The sequence below is a fragment of the Bubalus bubalis genome, chromosome 6 (assembly GCF_019923935.1).
Source record: "Bubalus bubalis isolate 160015118507 breed Murrah chromosome 6, NDDB_SH_1, whole genome shotgun sequence".
Lineage (NCBI taxonomy): Eukaryota > Metazoa > Chordata > Mammalia > Artiodactyla > Bovidae > Bubalus > Bubalus bubalis.
This window is the reverse complement of record NC_059162.1, coordinates 99,768,948-99,790,947: the sequence shown is the minus strand read 5'-3', so window position 1 is coordinate 99,790,947 and position 22,000 is coordinate 99,768,948. Positions and strand designations below refer to the sequence as shown.

At 44.3% G+C, this 22,000-nt stretch overlaps 1 protein-coding gene across 9 annotated transcripts in view; it reads left to right on the top strand.

Annotated features, from left to right (window-relative positions):
• MAST2 (microtubule associated serine/threonine kinase 2) overlaps window positions 1-22,000 on the top strand; it is a 211,437-nt gene that overhangs the window by 173,764 nt on the left and 15,673 nt on the right. For 7 of the 9 annotated variants that reach the window (XM_044945062.2, XM_025288817.3, XM_044945068.2 and 4 more), the window contains 6 exons: window positions 7,338-7,413; window positions 9,840-9,860; window positions 11,648-11,726; window positions 13,885-14,039; window positions 15,910-15,985; window positions 18,346-18,555. In XM_044945062.2, the coding sequence (XP_044800997.2) occupies window positions 7,338-7,413; window positions 9,840-9,860; window positions 11,648-11,726; window positions 13,885-14,039; window positions 15,910-15,985; window positions 18,346-18,555 (617 nt within the window). The remainder of the gene's footprint in view (window positions 1-7,337; window positions 7,414-9,839; window positions 9,861-11,647; window positions 11,727-13,884; window positions 14,040-15,909; window positions 15,986-18,345; window positions 18,556-22,000) is intronic. The other 2 variants (XM_044945064.2, XM_044945063.2) reach the window with 1 other exon arrangement.

Genomic DNA, 22,000 nt, shown 5'->3' with positions numbered 1-22,000 from the left:
ACTGTACACAGTAGCACTGCCAGAATTGTTTTCCCCATACTCCCATGGGAAGCATCTTTATAGACTAGAGTAAATATATCTAGTTCCTTTTGCCTTTAGACTCCATTCATTTTCCATCTTTTTATGACTTGATTTCTTTTTAGTGCTGAATAATTTCATTGTCTACGTGTACCACAGTTATATTCACCCACTTACTAAAGGATACATTGGCTGCTCCAAGTTTTGGCACTTATCAATAAAGCTGCTATCAGCTTCTGTGTGCAAGTTTTTATGTGGACAGGAAGTTTTCTACTCAACTGAGTAATTACTTAGGAATACAGTTGCTGGATTATACAATAAGACTGTGTTTAGCATTATAAGAAATTGCCAAACTATCTTCTAAGGTGGCTATACCATTTTGCATTCCTACTAACAATGAATAAGTTCCTGTTATTCCACATCCTTATTAGTATTAGATATTGTCAGTTTTTTAGCCATTCTCATAGATGTGTATGGGTATCCCTTTATGGTTTTAATTTATGATTCCCTATGACAAATGATGTTGAGCAACTTTTCCTGTGCTCGTTTGCCATCTGTGTATCTTCGTTGGTAAGATGTCTGTTCAGACCTTTTTCGCCTTATAAAATTGGTTTGTTTCTTATTGTTGAGCTTAAAAGTTCTTTGTTTATTTTGGATATAAGTCTTTTGTATCCAAAATACAACATGTTTTGCAAATATTTTCTCCCAGTCTATGGCTTATCTTTTTTATTCTCTTAGCAGTGTGTTTTGCAGAGCAGCTTTTTATTTTAATGCAGGCCGATTTATTAATTTTATTCGTTGATCGTGCTTTTGGTTTCATATCTTAAGAATTCATCACCAAAGTCAGGGTCACTTCCTTTTCCCCTATGTATCTTGTAGAAGTTTGATAGTTTTGTGCTTTATATTTAGGCAGATGTTACATTAGGATCATTTATGTGATCCATGTTGAATTAGTTTTTGTGAAAGGTTGTGTCTAGATGATTCTTCTGTGGGTTTTGTTTTGTTGTTGGTTTTTTTTTTTTTTTTTTTGCATACAGACATCTGATTGTTCTAGCACCATTCATGGAAAAAACTATCTTTTCTCTGTTGAATTGACTAAGCTCCTTTGTCATAGGTCAGTTGAATATAGTTGCATTTCTTTATCTCCGGGTGCTCTGTTCTGTTCCATTATCTATGTGTCTGTTCTTTCACCAATACCACACTAACATTTAAAAAAAAAAAAACAGATTTCTTTTATTGGATTTTCTGGTCTTTTTTACAGAAAAAAGTTACATGTAGTTCCAGTATATATTGAAATTATTTTTTAAGTAGATAAATTAAGACTTTTAGTTGGAGTTTCAATATCAAACTCTCAAAAATTAATGGAATGAATATACAGAGAAGTAGAAGGATATAGTAGACCTGAAAAGCACTATTAACCAATTCAACATAATTAAGACTTACACAATTTTCACACAACAGTAGGATACAAATTCTATTCAAGTTCCCATAGACTGTGAACTAGGAGATGCTGGAACGTATCCAGGGGCATAAAACAAGGTGCAGGCATTTCATAGTCTAAAGGTATTGAAATCATAGAATCTGTTCTCTCATCACTATGGGATAATGTTAGAAGTCAATATCAAAAGATAGTTGAAAATTACCAACGTATTTTCAAGTGCAACGTGACATTTCCCAAGAGAAATCTTTGACTTGGCCATTGAAAGCCTCAATGAAGTTAGAAGACTGAAAAAAACAGAGGGTGATTGCAGAGAAAAAAGCATTTCATGAGAGATTAATTCAAAGTGAGAAATTAATATCAAAGATACTCTAAAAAATCCCATGTATTTGGAAATAAATATCCACTTTTAAATAATGAATGTATCTAAGAAGTCATAACAAGGAAAATAGAAAATATTTGTAATAGAATAATAATCAAAAGAGAATTTACTAGAATTTGTTGCATACAGCTGGAACTGCTCAGTGCAATTAAATATAATGTGGGCTCTTTTTTTGTGTGTGTGTGACTTTTTTTTTTTTAATTTTTACATTTTTTAAAAAATTTATTGATTTTAATTGGAGGCTAATTACTTTACAGTATTGTATTGGTTTTGCCATACATCAACATGAATCCACCACGGGTGTACACGTGCTCCCCATCCTGAACCCCCCTTCCACCTCCCTCCCCGTACCATCCCTCTGGGTCATCCCAGTGCACCAGCCCCAAGCATCCTGTATCATGCATTGAACCTGGACTGGAGATTTGTTTCATATATGATATTATACATGTTTCAATGACATTCTCCCAAATCATCCCACCCTCTCCCTCTCCCACAGAGTCCAAAAGACTGTTCTATACATCTCTGTCTCTTTTGCTGTCTCACATACTGGGTTATCATTACCATCTTTCTAAATTCCATATATATGTGTTAGTATACTGTATTGGTGTTTTTCTTTCTGGCTTACTTCATTCTGTATAATAGGCTCCAGTTTCATCCACCTCATTAGAACTGATTCAAATGTATTCTTTTTAATGGCTGAGTAATACTCCATTGTGTATATGTAGCACAGCTTTTTTATCCATTCATCTGCTGATGGACATCTAGGTTGCTTCCATGTCCTGTCTATTATAAACAGTGTTGTGATGAACATTGGGGTACACGTGTCTCTTTCAATTCCGGTTTCCTCGGTGTATATGCCCAGTAGTGGGATTGCTGGGTCATAAGGCAGTTCTATTTCCAGTTTTTTAAGGACTCTCCACACTGTTCTCCATAGTGGCTGTACTAGTTTGCATTCCCACCAACAGTGTAAGAGGGTTCCCTTTTCTGCATACCCTCTCCAACATTTATTGCTTGTAATCTCTGTCTTTTAATTGGTGCCTTGTAGCTGAGTTAGTAAAGAATCTGCCTGCAATGCAGGAGACCTAGGTTTGATTCCTGGGTCGGGAAGATCCCCTGGAGAAGGAAATGGTAACCCACTCCAGTATTCTTGCTTGGAGAATCCCATGGACAGAGGAGCCTGGCAGGCTACAGTCCATGGGGTCGTAAGAGTTGGACATGACTTAGCGACTAAACCACCACCACCAATACCATACTATTTCATTCACTATTGTTGTTGATAATGTCGGTTTAAATCTGTCATCTTCCTATTTATTTTCTTATTGTACCATCTGTTTTTTTCTTTATTTGCTCTTTCATTTGGGACTGTTTTTTAATTTTATTTTACATCCTCTATTGGCTTATGAGCTATAACTCTTTGTTATTTAGTAGTTGGATTAGCATGTATAATATACATTTTTATCACCATATTAAACCACTTCACATGTAGCATAAAAATAATACTATTCCGTTTCTACCCTCCCAGCCTTTATACTGTCTTCACCCTTTTTATTTTCATATATGATGTAAATTTCACATTACCTTGTTATTTTTGTTTAAGCATTATTTTTTAAAGACATTTAAATAATAATAAAAAAATCTTAGATATTTTCCCATGTAGTTAACATTTCCAGTGTTCTTCATTCTTTCGTGTAGATCCATATTCCATCTGGTATTATTCTCCTTGCGCCTAAAGGACATTTTGAAACTATTTCTTGTAGTGCAGTCTTCTGTTGAGGATTTTGTTTGGCTTTTTTAATCTGAAAGTATCTTTATTTCACCTTTTTTTTTTAAGAATATTTTCACTGGTGCAGTGATTTTTGAAACTAACTGCCCAGAATTGGGCAGAACTTAGGTTATGGCCACAGTCCTCCACAAAACTGTCATTACTTTAGACATCACTTGCATGATTGGCAGTTCCCAGGCCACTCATAATTCTCACCAACTGGATACAAGTTCGGGGCTCCCACTGCCTCCTCAGATTTAATAATTTGCTAGAATGACTTGCAGAAATCATAAAAGAACTATATTTACAAATACAGTTTTATTATAGCAAAAAAGATATATTAAGAACCAGCCCAAAATAGAGACACTTAAGGTGAAGTCTGGGAGGGTCCCATGTGTGAAGTTTCTGGTGCCTCTCTCCATGAAGTCTAGATGCTTCACTCTCCTGGCATACTGATGTGTAACAATATGCAGAGTATTATTAACCAGGAACACTCATCACAGCTTTGGTGTCCATAGTCCTTACTAGAGTTTCATTATGTAAGTAAGCATGATTGATTAATTCATCAGCTATGTGATTGAACTCAGTCTTTGGCACCCCTGGAGGCCAGAGTAGTATCAGATGGCTTAAAGCTTCAGCTCTCTGTTCTCTTGGTTCCTCATCATATTTGCATAAACTGTCTGGCCCCACCATGAATAAAGAAGACACTCCTATCACCTGGGAAATTGCAAAGATTTAGAGGCACATTCCTAGGAACTGGGGACAAATGCAACCAGGTTCTTTATTACACAGTAGCTGGGTATAGAATTCCAGGTTGGTAGGATTTGTGTTTTTTTCCCATAATTTAAAGATGTTATTTCATTATCCTTTTGCATTATTTTCAGTCAGAAGTCTACTATAATCCTTATCTTTATTCCTGTCTAAACATGTCTTTCCTACCCCCCTCAATCTGCCTCCCAACTACTTTTAAGAATTTTCTTTTTATCATGAGTTTTGAGCAATATGATTGTAATGTGCTTTGGTATATATTTCTTCCTCTTTCTCTTAGAGATTCTTAGATAAAATGGGTTTATAGTTTTTTCCATCAAATTTAGAAAACCATCAGCCATTATTTCTTCAAATATGTTTTCTGCATCCTCCACTCTCTTATCCTTTAAGGATTATTATTCTGCTTGAAGTTGTCACACACCTCAGTGATGTGCTGGTTTTTATTATTGTTGTTATTTGCAACTTTTTTTCCTCTTAGTATTAGGCATTTCTGACATGTGTGTGTTCTGTGAATCCCTAGCTTTGCTGTGAGCTCCTGGAAGATTCTTCGTGTTCTTTTCAATAACCATCACCACACCTGGTCCTTGGAAGACTGGCCATTGTTTGTAGGATACTCATGTTCAGGGCCTTGAGGCTTTAGATTGGTGGTTTGGGGAACCAACAAAGGGCATCTAGCTTTACATGTCAGGGATCAAACTGAGGGCACTTGTTAATCTCTGAGATGACACTATTTGAAAAGAATTTTATATATATAGTTTTTTAGACCTTGATAATTCTGAGGAGGCCTGATTCTTTTTAAGTCCTACCTAAGGAAACAGCTATTCTAAATCACTTTTCTCACACCCTGGTGACATGTGCTAGCCAGGAGGTAGGATAAACCATAAGAGGTAGCCCTCAACACACAGGAAACCCAGAGTTGGTACTGAGTTGAGAGCAGATCTACTACATAAGGTTGTGCACCTCACTAGGGCTCCCTGGCAAGGGGATGCGTAGAAGCTGAAAATGCCTCTTCTTCATTAGTTCTCCTAAAGAGAGTGCCTTTATATAATTGATACAGAGGTACTGCACAGGGTAGGGAGCCATTGTTTGAGAGACTGATTTTTCTAAGATCAGTACTGTGCTTAGTCATTCAGTTGTGTCTGACTTTTTGCGACCCCATGAACTGTAGCCTGCCAGGCTCCTCTGTCCTTGGGGATTCTCCAGGCAAGAATACTGGAATGGGTTGCCATGCCCTCCTCCAGGGGATCTGCCCAATATTGCAGGTCTTCCACATTGCAGGTGGATTCTTTACTGTCTGAGCCACCCGGAAGATCGGTACAGAAAGACATTGAGTGCTATCCACGCCTGTTGAATGAAGATAATGAGAAACTCATGGGCAGCTTCATGGCACTTTGGAACATCATACCCTTTACAAAAAATAAATTGTCCAAGAAGAAACCAGGGCCTGCTGAATTATCAGGTCCCTGGGTAGCTGCTGTTTCTCATAGCTAGTGTGGGTTCATAGAGGTGAGCACAGAAGTGGGGTGGTGGGCAGGGACTGGCTGAGTGATCAGCACATCATGGAGTGTGGTGCTTACTTCAACATGGTTTTTTGGGTAGAGACATGTTGACAGCTTCTCCTAAATACCAGCCCCCAGCTGGCAATAGGACCACAGAAGTATGGCAGGCTTAGATTTGGCAATCGTGGTCCTTAGCAAAGGTAAGCACAGCTGTTTTTTTTTTTTTTTCAATTTATTTTAATTGGAGGCTAATTACTTTACAATATTGTGGTGGTTTTTGCCATACATTCACATGAATCAGCCATGGGTGTACATATGTTCTCCATCCTGACCTTCCCTCCCACCTCCCTCCCCATCCCATCCCTCAGGGTCATCCCAGTGCACCAGCTCTGAGTGCCCTGTCTCATGCATCAGACCTGGACTGGTGATCTGTTTCACATATGATAATATACATGTTTCAATGCTGTTCTCTCCAATCATCCCACCCTTGCCTTCTCCCACAGAGTCCAAAAGTCTGTTCTTTGCATCTGTGTCTCTTTCACTGTCTCGCATATAGGGTCATCGTTACTGTCTTTCTAAATTCCATATATTTGCGCTAATACACTGTATTGGTGTTTTTTCTTTCTGACTTACTTATTTCTGTATAATAGGCTCCAGTTTCATCCACCTCATTAGAACTGATTCAAATGCATCCTTTTTAATGGCTGAGTAATATTCCATTGTGTATATATACCACAGTTTTCTTATCCATTTGTCTACTGATGGACATCTAGGTTGCTTCCGTGTACTGGCTATTGTAAACCGAAGCACACAGTTTTGTTCAAAACTTCTGAGCTATAAGTTTACAAGTTGTAGGGGACATGTGAAAACTAACAAGGAGATGGAGATAATTCCTACCCTGTGAAAGGGTTGGGCATGCTTTGCAGACTTGGGGACCTTGTGTATGGACTGTTTAAGGAGCACCACTCTCCTAAGTCCCCACCTGAGAACTTCATTTTCCCCTAGGCACACATATTTCTGGGTTAGCCCCTTGGATGCACTGTGCAGAATATATGTGCAAGAGCCTTTCAGACCAGCAGTCCCATTGCCCTTTGAGAAGTGTTTGAGTGTTTGGCTGTGTGCTCTGCCCTGAATGAGTTCAAGCCTTTGCAAAGTTGGGTTAACTTGACTAGGCAGATTGGAACCTGAGATGTTCCAAGGAGGACAGGAAATTGTCAAGTTGCTGCTAGATCTAGAACAGATGTCTGAGAAGCATAGATGGGTTATAGGCAACTTGGGAACAAGGGAAAACCCTCTGGGCTGCCAAACTTTTGCAAAGAGAGAGTCATTAAACTAATGGTGGGCCTGGAAAAATAACCATATGTGCTCATTGCTGGTGCTAGGGGATGATTTCTTTTCTAAAGGTTGTCATCTCAGCCTTCCCCAGAAGCAAACCTCACAGAGGATTTCTTTTACTTTCCCTGTTTACAGGTAACAGTCCTTTGGATAGTCCCCGGAATTTCTCTCCAAATGCACCTGCTCACTTTTCCTTTGTTCCTGCCCGTAGGTAAGTTGATAGACTCTTCTGTGACTAGTGACTAACATGTGTGGTATTTGCATGAATGTCAGTTAAATGTCAGCTTCCTCCTTTGAGACATTGCCCTTCTAAGTATGTTACCTTCGGTCTGCCAGCCATCAAAATTCTTTTCCTGCTTTCCTCGCCCAGGTCATAATTATCTTGTTCAACCTTTGTTTTCCAAACACCATAGGTGTTTGCATTTGAGTGTTCGAATGGGCAAGCAGATATTAGAAGTGGATTTATTTTACAATCTTAAACAGAAATCCCTGGTTTCCTGAGGGTATGTTCTGAAGCATTATACTCTCGATTGAGAGCTGTGCTAATGAGAAGATGGGCTGTTCTCCCAGGAGGACCCAAAGTTACACTTTTCCTCCTCTAACTCAGCTAGTTCTAGTTCTCAGCCTCTCTCCTTGAGGATAAAGAGACTACCAGGTCTTCACTTATACCCCCATGAATTTGGTGTGATTTGGTGTGATGAAAAGCCATGCTTGTATTCCTCACATTTCATTCATTTCCGGAAGTGACATGAACTTGTCTCCAGCACGTGGGAGCAGGCTTGACAGTTCAGCCCACTGCCAGGCTATCTGCCAGTACTTCTCTGGCCTCTGGAGAAGTACTGAGCTGACTGACAGGAGTCCATCCATGTGCCAAGTCTTCTTATACAAATTATTTACTTTTCAGAACATCTCTACAATTCTTGCTTGGCAGAGTTCGTGTTCTTTGATTTTATTTTTAAAGCTGTTCTTGATTAGAGCCAGTCTTTGTCATTAAGACCTCCAGAAAAGGAATGTTTTCAATATAGGAATATGCTGGATGGATGCATCTGCCTTTCCAGCCCGGCTGAAAGTCTCATTTGTCCCAGACGTGCTGCCTTGACTGTGTGTGAACTCTCGCCTCAGAGCTGGGACAGCAGGACCTAGGACTGTCCTCTATACTGAGTCATTTCCCGTTCATTCAGTAGATATTTACTGAGCACCCAGTAAGCCCGGGCACAGGGTGGGTACTTAGTGGGAACCGGACAGACAGAGCCCTCACTTTCTAGAAACTTAGTGGAGTTAGTAGAGTCTGTGCACTTGTTGCTCCCTTTGAAGGAATGCTGTTCCCTCAGGTCTTCGCTTAGTTAACATCAGCTCTCCAGAGACGCCTTCCCTCACCATATAGTATAAAGAAGTCCCTCATCATTCTCCAGCAGAGCATCCAGTTTGATGTTCAAACTAGTACTTTTCAGTGCCTGATACAGTCACCCCTGGGTATCCAGAGGGAACTGGTCCCAGGATACCAAAATCCACAGATGTTTAAGGCTCATAGTATTTGCGTATAACCTTTGTACATCCTCTTCTGTACTTTAAATCATTTCTGGATTACTTATAATACCCAATACAATGTAAATGCTATGTAAATAGTTTTAAATACAGTGTGAATAGTTGCTGGCACCCAGAAAATTCAGGTTTGGCTCTGTGGAAATTTCTGGATTATTTTTTCCCTGAATATTTTTGATTTACTGTTGGTTGAATCTGCAGATGCAGAACTATGGATAAGGGGGGCTGACTGTATTTTCTTATTTGCTTTCCATTTCCTCTTAACCAGAATCAAAGCACCTTTAATAGAGATGCCTTAACATGTTGCAAATATGTCTGCTGGTATATAATAAGCACTCAGTCGGTGCTTACTGATTGAATGAGTGGTGGGGAAGAATAATGAACAAGCAAATGAACAAGTATATAGTTATAACCTGTGATAAGCACCATAAAGGGAAAGAACATGATGCTGCCTAAAAGAGTAGGAAGGGAATGAGGCTGGAGAGTCTATACTGGGTGGTCATAAGGCCTCTAAGAAGAACTGACCTTTAAGCTAGCCTGAAGGATAAGAAGGAGCCTGCCATGTTGAAAGTGAGAACACAGGTGTGTAGACCAATCCAGGCAGAGGGAAGAGCTTGTTCCACTGGTGCCCTGTGCCTGCATGGGCTTTCGGAATAGATCAGCTGGGAACTCTGAGGCTTGGTATTACCACTGAGATCCACGCAGGTCTGTGCTAGGTGGCCTAAAGTTTGAGTCAAAGACAGAAACCTAGGCTGTCCCCTTACCAGACAGAGGTGGGAAAGCAGTTAGGTATTGATAGGGGAGGGGAAGAAGACGTCAATCCTGCCAAACAGAGTCCTCAGGAATTGTGTTTCCTGTCACTGAAGTCCAGCTTGGGTTTTATAGCATTGCATTAGTTTGGAATTTCACACAAAAGGCAGATGTAATGAAACTCTAGGGGTATACCTGTTAGTCATACAATTCCACTTCTAACTTTTGCACATTCCTAAACAAAAGGTTTGCCTCTGCCAAGCTAGACCAAATGCCAGGGGTCAGACAGATCAATCCCTCTGGTTCCCTTTGGTTCTCACTTTAATGTATGTCTTTCCACCACAGCCATGGCCACAGAGCAGACAGGTAATAGCGGACTTGACGGGGAGGGGCTGGGAAACTGCTGTGCATGGCCAGACAGTGTGGTTTGTGGTCTTGTGCTTGGTGAGAACTGGGTGTGATGAGTCTTCTCTGACTGTGGGTTTGGACATTTGGCCTTTCATTTCTAGCAAAGAGGCCCTAAGGGAGCGCCCTCTGCCTGCTGGAACCAAGGCTCCATGCTCATATGCTTAGAGGCAGGATTTGATAAATAGTTCCAAGCTTCTGAGCAAAGAGACAAGTCACCCTCATTCCCACAGCTTTCCTTGGTCACCCAGTGGATGACCCAGCAGAGGACACAGAGGCCTCCTTATAGTGGCATTTCTGACTCTGGTGGTCCCTGCTCCTCAGTTTATAGGAAAATTGCTGCCATGCCATTGGTTTCCATTTCCTTGTGAAGGAGGAAAAGTCATCTGTGGAGAAGTGTATCTGACAAGGGTTTGGGACATGCCTCCCTGAGCTAGACTAGTTCCATTTTCACTGAGCTCTGTTTTCTAGGAATTGACTTGCTTTCTTGTGTAGAGCTCTCAGGGCCAAGCAGAGAGGTCAGAGAGAACATCATGTTTGAGCAGGCTCCTGGACATTTTGTGTCTCAGAGACTAGGTTCCAGCAGGACTGGCTGCCTGGGTGGCATGAATTTTGAGTTGTGTGCATGTGGCATGGAACCCCCGGCTGTCCCCTAACAGAACCTAGTAGGAAAAGCTGCTCCGTGTTGCTGGGGGTGGCGGGGAGTGCTTCCAAAAGAAAAGCCCTGGCAAGATTGATTCCTTTTTTGCTTCTTCCTCTCATGCCTCACCCCACCCACTGTTAACTGTGAAGCCTGGAACAAAACAATCCACCCTGATCTCTGGGTCTTAATGTTTTCTCTGGAGATTGAGAGTTTTGAACTTAACTTCTGAAGGTCCTCCATTGCTAATGTTCAAAGAAGTTTTCCTCTAACTTCAACCAGAGCAGGCTACACCCCCAAGCCCCACAAGAAACAACATTTGTTACAGTACATCCTGTAATCCAGGAAAGAATCACTTGTCCATGTTATAAAAGCTTCAAGCCAAATATTTGCTTGATCTTTCCTCTCTACAGCAAAGCAGGTAACTGTGGTTCTCTGTAATGAGAGCTTCAGGCATATCCTCTAAAGAGCAGCTGGAAGCCTGCCCCAGAGTCTCATATACAGCCAAGACTATACCACCTCACTCCTCATTCATCAGGTTGCTGTCACTCTTTGGCAAACATTCTCAAAGATTGGATTTATCAATCCTGATGGGTCCTGGGTAGCCTTTGACTATTTGCCATTTATTGATTCATACTCAGACCCAAGTGGTAGTTTCATTTCTTCCTGGTTATCAACCCAGTGGCCTGGGGCACCCCAAAGGGCCCTTCATGTGGAGCCTTTAGGAAAGGAACTAGCATTTCAGTGGCAGTTCTCTCCTTGTGATGTACCCTTTAGCTGGGATCCTCTGTCATCGCTAGAAGTGAATAAGTTGAGAGTGTAAAGATGTTTATTCCAAAATCATAGTATTGCATAACAGATGTTCTTATTTAAAGTTATGGACTCCTTTATAGTCAGAGATGTCTGTCTTTCAGTGGGAAATACGGAACAATAGGCCCCATGTACAAGAGAGATATGAAAGCATGTGCTGGACCAAGCAGTACAGTCTTGAGACAAGAAAGAGCCCACCAGTGAATTAGCTGCCCCCAAAAACTGATCAAAAGACAGGCAGGTCCTGGGCTCAGGGTGGGGTCTGGTAGAAACTGCCTAACGTTCGTTTCTTACATAGGACTGATGGACGGCGCTGGTCTTTGGCCTCATTGCCTTCTTCAGGCTATGGAACCAACACCCCTAGTTCTACCGTCTCAGTAAGTAGCCAAATCTGTGGCTGTACTTCCTTCGCCCTACAGGTGTTGTGAAATGGTTCTCAACTTTTTCTCCAAAGCCCAGCTCAGAGAGGTTGTTTGGGGTGAGGCTGAGTGGGGCAGAGGTCTGGTGGCCCTTAACAGCCATAGTCAGATCCATTACATGCCTTTGGAAAGAGTTAACCAGCTTGTCTCTGAGCATCAGTTATTCCTAGTGGAGTCCGAGGGGGACTTGAGGATGGACTTTTTCTTTGCCCATGAGACTGGGCACAGGGACTCCTGAGCACAGTTCCCTTGCTCCCCTATTTTATTTCCAGAACTGCAGTCAAGAGCAGGTAACCCCTCCCATGTCCCAAAGGACATGTATCCTCCAACTTTTTCACTTTTCCTTTCTAAAACTTCTTAGAGAAGATTTTAGCCTAAAACACAACAGATATCCTATTGCCGCTGTGCACAAGTGATGCTAAAATGAGACTTCCTCACTGAGCAACTTTTAATTGAAGGCAGGATGACACATTGGCAAACACTTTCTGTAAAGGGCCATATTTCAGGCTTTGCAAGCCACAGACTGGGTGACCCATTTCCCTTGTATTCCACCATTCTTTAGGTCTTCTCAGATCAATTTGTCTATATTCATAAATCCAAAGCAGGTAAAAGGAGTTACTCTTTTTTTTTTTTTTTGGCTGCACCTCACAGCCTGTGGGATCTTAGTTCCCTGACCAGGGATCCAACCCATGCCTTCTGCAGTGGAAGTGCAGACTCTTAACCACTGGACCTGCAGGAGAGTCCTAAATATTACTCTTAGGTTAATCCAAAGATCTCACTGGTCTTTCTGCAGCTGTTAGTTTCAGATCTTTCCCTAGTAAATATCCCTTCCCATAATCCTTTACTCAACCATGATTTTTTTTAGATCCAAGGTAAATGTCATGTATTTATTATGTATATAGATTCCTGTTCAAAAAATTTTAATTGACCCAACCCATTGCTTCAGCGTATTTTGTTGAAATACCTTAAAATACCAACTTTGCTTCACGTTAGTTGCAGTTGAGTGAGGATACTTTTTTACAGTTTCTGTCCAAACCATTTATAAAAAACGTGACCAAGACAGAGCCCTGTGAAAACCTCCCACCAGCTGTTTACAACTTTATTTAGTATAGCATTCCATGAGAGAAGTGTGCACTGTCAGTCAAAAAAATTCTGGTTTCTCACTTGGTATTAAGGCTTACATGTGGCCTCAGAGTTCTCTCAGTGTGGTGCTGCAGCTTTGAGTGTAAATGGATTTAGACATTTAACTCCAGATCCTTCATCAGTTGGTGAGCAGAACTGAGCCAAGAGTGTTCGATTGGCTGCTGTTGTAGCCGGTCTGATCGGGTAAGGGGGGTTCACGACCCGGGCTGCCACGGCAATGGCTGCACTGTGGGCTGCCTCTGATAGCACAGCCCCCTCCCTCTCACTGTCTCCTGTGACTCCAGTGGGCTTAGCTTTAATCTCAGTCATCAGGCCATGTTTAGAACTCTTACCTATTTTCAGGTCAAGTCTAATCTTTGAGCTGCAGATCTGAAAATAATTTTCTTCCCTGCTGAATTTTCTTGCCTATTGGTATCCCTAGAGCCTGGGTGAAGTGGTCACAGCCTCAGCAATGCCAGTTGCCCTCTGGTTAACTACCTGAAGGAAGCGTTGCTGAGCACCCCCAGGGCTCTCCAAGGTGTTGTAGGAAGGAGAACTTACCAGGATGTCATTTGTAGGCCGAGCATTCCTAGGACATGGCCAAAGAAGCCAGGAAGCATGGCTTATTAATTACTTGCCATTCCAACTAGCCAAAAGCTTCACGAAAGTAAGGGGTCCTTGCAGAAGAATCTGCTTTTTGCCACCTAAAGAGGACCCCTAGGGAGTCGGGGAACTCTGACACCTCATGAATGTCTGGGTCTGACCCCCTGCAAAACTCAGGAAAGAGGAGAGTATCTCGGCTTCATCAGGACTGAGAGCCCTGAGGGGTAGAGATGGACAGGATCGTGCCCCGTGGAGGGGAAGCCTGCCGCTGTGGGCTGACTTCAGGTTTACACTGACTGGGGGCCCCTCACCATTCTCAGCCCACCTCCGCTCCTGGCCTGCCTCACACTTGTCTCTAATGCTTTTTTTTTTTTTTTAATGTCCCCTCTAGTCGTCGTGCTCCTCTCAGGAGAAGCTGCACCAGTTGCCTTTCCAGCCCACGGCCGATGAGCTGCACTTCTTGACGAAGCATTTCAGCACAGAGAGTGTGCCTGATGAGGAGGGGCGGCAGTCCCCCGCCCTGCGGCCCCGCTCCCGCAGCCTCAGGTGAGGGGCCCTCCCCCGCTGGAGCTCAGCTTGTCCTCAGAGCCTAGGAGTTGGCACACTTACTCCATAAAGGGCAAGACTGTAAATAGTTCACACTTTGTAGGCCATACCACCTCTGGCAGCTACTTACTCTGCTGTTGTGTGGACTCATCCACAGACATTTTTATTTATAAAAGCAGGCAGCTGGCCAGATTTGGTCTGCAGGCCATAATTTGCCAACCCCTGGCCTAGCACATGGCACAGCCTGAATGAGTCAAGCCCAGGGAGGCTCAAGCCCTTTGGCTTCGGGTACAGTTCAGCTCACCCCACCACCCGCTGCCACTGAGAGGTGCCTAATGATGCTCTCAGGGGGGGTCCCTCTTCTTCCCTTTAAAAGTAGTTGGCAGTAGAAATGTACTGTGGATTCTTTTCAGTTATGGGAGAATAATGGTATCATCCCTCCTGATGGTTACCTGGCTAAGAACCCAGAGGCCCAGAATATATAACTCGGCCAACTGAAAACATTGCTTCTGAGGACACTTGTGGCTGACTTGGGGAGAAGCCCATCGCAAAAGAAGAACTAAATGGCCATCTCAATCAGTCTCATCTCCCTGAATCACTAGGGCTCATCAAACCAAGCAGTCCTTAACCCCTGATTTCTCTGTGTATTCCATGGATTCAGTCAGCTCTTCTCTTTGGCATTAGGTGGTAAATCTGTGCCAAAATTCCAAGTTCAAGAAGAAGGTGGAAACTGCAATGAGCAGGGTTTTCAGAGATGGAGCTCAGCTTTCCAGGGCCCCTGAGAAATACTAAAGTGGCCAACATGTTGAGGGTGGGGGCCAAGGAGTAATGCCTCCCAGGAAGAGTCCCCTCGGGTAGTGTTGGCTGCAAGTGTCAGGGAGTGAGCTGAGCCGGGCCACAAAGACTGGTTCAAGCTTAGGTTGACGACAGTAATGACTGGGACGCAGTGCACAGGGTCAGACATTCAGACAAGGGAGCATGGGGCCCAGTGCCACAGAGGAACGCCCGAATCCTGGTGCCCTTCTCAGTCCGCACAGAAACAGGCGCACCTGTTAGAACATCTGAGATTGAGAGGACGGCAGTACCTCTGGGAATCCCTGAGGATTACTCTTAAAATGCTTGGTAATGTGCATTAGTGCAGCAGACGGACCAGGGCCACTGCAGGGAGGAAAGGCAGAAAAGAGCAGCTCTGGACTCAACTGGGATCACAGGTCGGGGGCATCAAACTGGGCAGGACCCAAGTAGCCATTCAGTTGTGTGGCTCAGACTTTGAAATCCTTTACGAGGATATAACCACATGTGGGCCAAAGTGGAAGATTTAGATGGCCCAGGTCCTCAACAGACTGGCGGGACTGGCCTCATTCATCCCCAAGGTAGAGCTAGGTCAGCCCCACTGGCTGCAGCTTGTTTGGAAGAGATACAGGTATAGACTGTCTTCCTCTAGTTGTTTTGATGGTTGGTGGTTTGATTTAATTTGATTCCTGGAACATGCTGGGGGTGTGCCCAACCCCACTGGCCAAAGCAAGGAGGACCCAGAGAGTCCTGTTATGGGGGTGGGGATCCTAGAAGAACCTCTTGTGGCTTCAAGAGTGGTCTCCTGCTGGCTAGGCCTTTTCAGGCCCTGGCAGAGGTCTTTGTGAAGGCCAGGCCTCTTACAGGAAGGTAGTCTAGCTCCAAGTGACACCATTTTGAGCTGAAGAAAGTGTACTGGCAGCTCCAGGAATAAGGAGGCTCTGGAACTCAGCACTCCTGAAGGTGGGAGTGTATGGGTGCTGCAGACAGTGGGCAGGCACAGGCTCTGGGGATGGGCATCTTTCTCCTCAGTGGTTCCCTGGCACTAACGTAACACACTTGTTTCTTTCTTATTTAGTCCTGGACGGTCACCAGTTTCCTTTGACAGTGAAATAATAATGATGAATCATGTATACAAGGAAAGATTCCCCAAGGTAAGGATCCAGATTAAAGGAAACGGTAATATCTCTGAGGATGCTGCCTCCAGCCAGCCCCACTGCAAAGACCAGAGGTGGGAGGTAGCACCCGGTCTCTGGAGGCAGCCAGAATAGGAGGGCACAACATGGGGGCTGCCAGACTGCCAGAGAAGAGGAGGGACAGAGGACCTGGAAGTCTGAGGACTATGCTTGCAAGCCTCTGTTTCCCCACTCCCCACAGAAAAGGGGTGTCTAGAGGGAAATGTCAAAGCTGTATCCTACCATATGTTAATGGGGAAGGAAAGAGCAGAGATCTTGGTTCTAACCTGCCCATGAGGATCCATGAGTTGGGATCCCCAGAAGGAGATTTGCCCTCTGAGAGCACCTTCATTTAAGGCAGATTTCTAAATTTCCCCTGCCAGGAAATTGGCCAGAGGGAGCAGTAGGGTGGGAGACAGAGTTCAGAGTTGCTATTCACAATTGGACTTGTGTTTTCAAGTGGGGAAATGCCAAGGAGGGAGGCGGGTTACTGTCCTGAGATAGTTGGGAAATGGTCTTCAGAGCTGCAGTTTGATGGTGAACCTCCTCGTATGTAGAACGAGAACCTTGTTTTGCATTTGCCTTTCCTTTTGAAGACCACATGCCTAAACCCTGTGATGTGGCTGTCTAATGATAGGCCTTGCCCCTGCAGAACAAACCAGCTCTGGAGGGAGGGAACCAGGGCCAGGTGGACCTCTCTTCATGACAGCAGCAAGCATGAGGCCTTCAGGCCTCTTTCTTCATCCTCCATCCGGCCCCCGGCTCTGCCTGTTCGTCTGTATCAGGGTTGGCAATGTGTGGTTTCCTGCTCCTCTAGCGTGTCCTTTTTCTAGCCTCAGGGAGTCTCTGGGCACATGGGGCAGGCTGAGGGAAAGCTGTGCCATCCTCTTGCTTTCCTTCTTCACAGGGAAGCGGAGCGTGAGGAAGAGCAGGTTCTGGGAGCAGCCCGACTGGGCTCAAGTCTGCTTCCACTGTGTGTTAGTCTCGTGACCCTGGGGAGATGATTAACTTCTCTGAACTTCATTTGCCTCATCCGTAATTTGGGATAAGAAGAGAATCTCATAGGGAGCTTGTGAAGATGCATGAACATTAAACTTTTCTAACTGTGCCCAGGACACAGCAAGCACTTAGAAGTGTTAGCTGTTATTTCTCTGCTGCTCTGTGGTCTGCACTTTCTAGCCTTTGAGTGGGCACTGGAGAACGAGAGCAAAGCAGAGGGGCAGAGTGACAGTGTGGAAATCATTCTGTTGTGCTTGGTTCTTTATTAAAAATAATTGGGGGTATGCATAGTGTTTGGAAATGCATCCCATGTTTCCTCCTCCTCATGTATTAGGTGTTGTGTTATTCTAGCACTCCATGTTTGTATGTCCCCGAGTCATTCATGCAGGATGAAGTGGTGATAGAGAAAATATGTTGATTCCTTCCACTGCCTCCCACCTCCTCTCCCCTCCCACCACCATATATATATGTGTCTATATATGCATAAACCAAAAATGTGTGTATACATACACGCACATACACAAATATCCACCTAAACACACTGAAAATCAGAAATTGCTACCTGGTGGGCAAAGAAAAGAAAGCCAAGCCCCAGATAGGCAGGAACTTGTTAGCTCACATGTGTTCTTTTGACATTAATGTGCAGTTAGGTCCCCAAGAGGCTTCTGAGCCAAACCCCGTGCTGCTCTGCCGGGGATCTGGGTCCATGAGCCGGCAGGTTCACAACTTGAGTGAATTCTCTCTAAACATCTGCTTAGCTCACTTGGGTCCTAAGGTGAAGTAAGAGCATCCTGAGATAATCAGACTCCCTCTGGCTTGAAGAAGTTCCCAGTTTGGAGACAGATTTAGAAACCAGCAGTGACCACACACCAAGTTTGTATAGTTGGGGGGTCCAGTGGAAGCACAGAGGAAAAGAAGCCCTAGTTTGCCTGGAGGAATCAAAGACTTCCCAGAGGAAAAGGATGCTTGAACTGAGATTAGAAGGAGTCGTAGGAGTTTGCCAGGCAGGCTTGGCAGGTGAAAAAGCCACACACAGGCAACAGCATAAATGGACGGAGGCATGAGACAGCATAATGAGGAGGGAAACAACAGAACCCCAGTGTCCTTAGAGCAAGAGAGCATGCCCTTTAAGGAGTGGAGAGGTGGACAAGGCCAGATGGGAGAGGGCCTTGACTTGACTTGAAGGCGGCCTTTCATGTGTCCAGTCGCAGGTTCCCCGAGTGCAACATCAGGAAAGCAGGATCACAGAGCCTGTCCTCAGGCTATGACCAGGCCCTTCCGGCTTAGCTCCAGGCGACCTGGCTCAGGAGGAGGAGTCACTTGTCCTGTTTAATTTGCAGGCCACTGCACAAATGGAAGAGCGTCTGGCCGAGTTCATCTCCTCCAACACTCCAGACAACGTGTTGCCCTTGGCTGATGGAACCTTGAGCTTTATTCATCATCAGGTGATAGAGATGGCCCGAGACTGCCTGGACAAATCCCGGAGTGGCCTCATTACCTCACACTACTTCTACGAACTTCAAGAGAATTTAGAGAAGCTTCTGCAAGATGTGAGTGTCCTTGTGCGGAACTCTGGTGAACGCTGCATGTGGCAGTGGTTATTAGTGCTGAGCCAAGATTACGTGGTCATGGTGCTCCCAGCCTGCGTGCCACCTCTTGCTGATGTGCGGGGCCCACCTCACGTGTCCTGCTGCTGCTGCTGGACTTTGGTTCCTCCTCAGTCCCCTGCATTTCTGAGAGAAGCCTGTTTAGTATCAGAACTCAGTGCTATGAGTCTTTTCCTTTTCTAATTCCAGTCACCCTGCCCAAGGTTCCAACACTGGTAGTGTTCATAAATATTTGCCTAGGAGACTTGTAACCCAAAGCCAGAAAGAGGCCCCAGTGGCTGCCGTGGGCTCTCGTTTGGTAGACATACTGGTGTAAGCAGAGCCTTGAGACCGCTTCTTCTCAGCCGAGATAAAGCAGTCCTGAGGACTGCTCTGTGGGTTTATCTGTTCGCTGGTGCTCCCTGTACATAGTGAGAAGTTCTCTAGTGGGGACAGATGGTTTAGAGACCTGGTGCTCCTGAGCGTGAGAAGTCTCTGGGTCGCTACTTCATGCTCCACTGTTGGCTTCCTCTCCACCTCTCCACTTGGGTGATGGGTGCTTCTCCTCAGACCACAGCTGTTCACATCACATCATTAGCACAATTTAGGGGAGAGGAGATGTGCTGTCTCCCTGGGGCTGGGCTCTTCATGTCACTGGAGTGTTTCCCAGTCCAGACCCAGTTACCTCCAGACCCATGCCTTCTCACCAACTGAGCTGAGAGCCAAGGCTGATAATCAAATGGACTCCAATGTGTTAGTCCAGAAGTTAGGAGCCGGAAGTTTTTTGCTTTTTTTAATTTAGGAAAAAGTTGAATCTAGTGAAAGGATCATGATCATTGCTGTCAGATACTGGAAGTCTTCTCATATGTAATAGATGCATAGCTTTTCTGTCCCCTAAAAGGTAGACAAGCCCAGTGGACAAGAGTTACTTTGAGAAAGGTTTTAGTTTTAATAGATGAAGAAGTTCTTCCTTCTATAAAATTGTCTTTCTGATTTTAAAAGTAATACTTACATTCAGACATTGCAGAAATACGAGTTTAAAAAAGCTAAAGTCCCATGAAACATCACTGGCAGCTCTTTGTTTCTGTTCAAGAATAATTTTCTAACAGTTCTGTAACAATAGATAGGAATCTGGGACTGAGATATCAGGTAAATCAACCAGACTTCCAAGGTTGCTTGTACATCTAAGATTGATCTTCTGAAATGCAAGTCAGATCCTTGCCCAGAAACCACAGGCATTTTCCTCATCGCCCCCGGAAGTAGGAAGAATACTAGACACGGAGTGAGTGCAGTCATACGTTCTGTCGTTTGCTAGGCCCTAGGAACACAGAAAAGAAGCTCAGTGCGGGTCTGGCTCAAGGAATTTGCCTTTGACTGGGGTGTACAGACCCATCAATAAGTATTGCAGTAAAAATGACAGCTATTAGTTATTGAAGTGTCCTGTGTGCCAGCCATCACACCGAGTGCTCTATGAATTACCTCACTTTTGTTTATTGTAGTAAGTGTGATTGATGAGCACTAGCTAGAGATGAATTCTGAGCACAGAGGAGGATATGCTGACTCTGTGTGGAGAGTTCAGAAAAAGTTGGATCTTCGTGAGGAGGTAGGAGTTCACTGGACTTAGGAAGGAGTACAAACAACCTCTCAGAGGTGTGGAGGAACTTGGTACATTCTGGACATTACAGGTAAAGTAGTTTGACATGACTAGAATGAAAGATGCCTGCAGGGAAACCTTGGTAGATGAATATGCTAGGCACTGCGCTAATTTAACTTCACAACAGCACTGTATGGAAGGTGCTATTATTATTCTCTAAATAAACAGATGAGAAAACCAAAACTTAAAGGGGCCAAGCGAGCCCAAGATAACTTGTTTCTTGCGTAACAGAGTTGGAACCCACACCGAGGTTATTCATTCCACAGCCTAAGATCTTACACTTTCAAACACTTAGTCAGCAAGCATTGACATCTGCTATATAAGAGGCACCTATGCTAGGCTTAGTATGTGAGGGAAAAAGAAAGACACAGGCTGTGTATTCACAAGGCCCAGCAGCATAGCTGTAGAGACGGTTAATTATAAGACAAACATGCTAGTACCATGTGCTATGAGCAAACAGCTAGGGGAACGTAGAAAAGGGAGCTGTTACTTCTTGTTCTTCGTGTGTGTGTGTCATGGAGCAGGGGTCTTAGATGAGCCTTCACACAGTTGATATTTGGGCTGCACCTTAAAAGAGTGAACACAATTTCATCAAGTGCCCAGCCTCTCTTCTCATTTAATAACCAGGTTTTTTTTGTTTTTGTTTTTAAATGGTCTTCATTTGCTATATTTCTTTCCTTGCAACCTGTTCACTATTCAGCATCCTGCCTTCCACTTTCCCTTCCCATATTCCACTAAAACTGTTTCAGGCAAAAGTCCCCAAAGAACTAACTGACCAGTTGCCAAATCCTGTGACCTCTCTCAGCCCTCATCTTCGTTTGCCTCTCTGCAGGAGTTAGCACAGTGAACAAACCTCTCCTTGATCTCCCCTCCCCCTGGTTGTCGTGACACTGTTCTCTCCTGTCTTGCTGCCCCTTCACAAGTGCTCTTAAATTCTGGTGTTCCTAGGGACACCCTCCTGAGCATCCATGCTCCCGTTCTCCTTATTCACTCTGATCAGTCCTGACAGCTCCCATGTCTTCAGTTGTCATCCATTCACTAAGGGCCCCTGCCCACCTGCATTCTCCTGAGTTTCAGATCCTTCACTTGCCTTCTCACGTTGGCTGGTATTCTTCATTGCGAGTAGTAGAGCCACCTCAGAACAGTTTATTATATAAAGACTGAAAGGGCAGGTCTTAGAGAATTGAAGACAGCAATGCAACCAGGCTTTCGGAACGGACCAGAGCTAGAAATGAGAACCTGTGGAAAGCCCAGGAAGTGTTCATCTTCCTCCAGTCCACTCTGTTCTCTCTTTGGTAGGCATGCTCATCCTTTTCCCCAGAAGTGGATTCTGTCACCCTGATATTAACCGTTGTCGTTCTATCCATCTTTCAGCACCTATATCCCCTCTGGTCAGCTGTTGGAAGTGGGAGGGAAAGCGCAGCCACACAACACGGATTCTAGAAGTCAGAACAGTTTCCAGAAAAAAGAAGCTCTCCTGGGCTGAGCAAATACCTCAGGAAGTAGCTAGTGTAGTAGCTCAGACTCTCCAGGTCCGAAACAGAACTCTTTTCCACTTACCTGCTTTGTCTTTAAAGCTAAAGGGAATATGTTCTCTACCTATCCTTGGGGCTTCCCTTGTAGCTCAGTTGGTAAAGAATCTGCCTACAATGCAGGAGACCTGGGTTTGATCCCTGGGTCAGGAAGATCCCCTGGAGAAGGAAATGGCAATCCACTCTGGTATTCCTGCCTGGAGAATTCCATGGACAGAGGAGC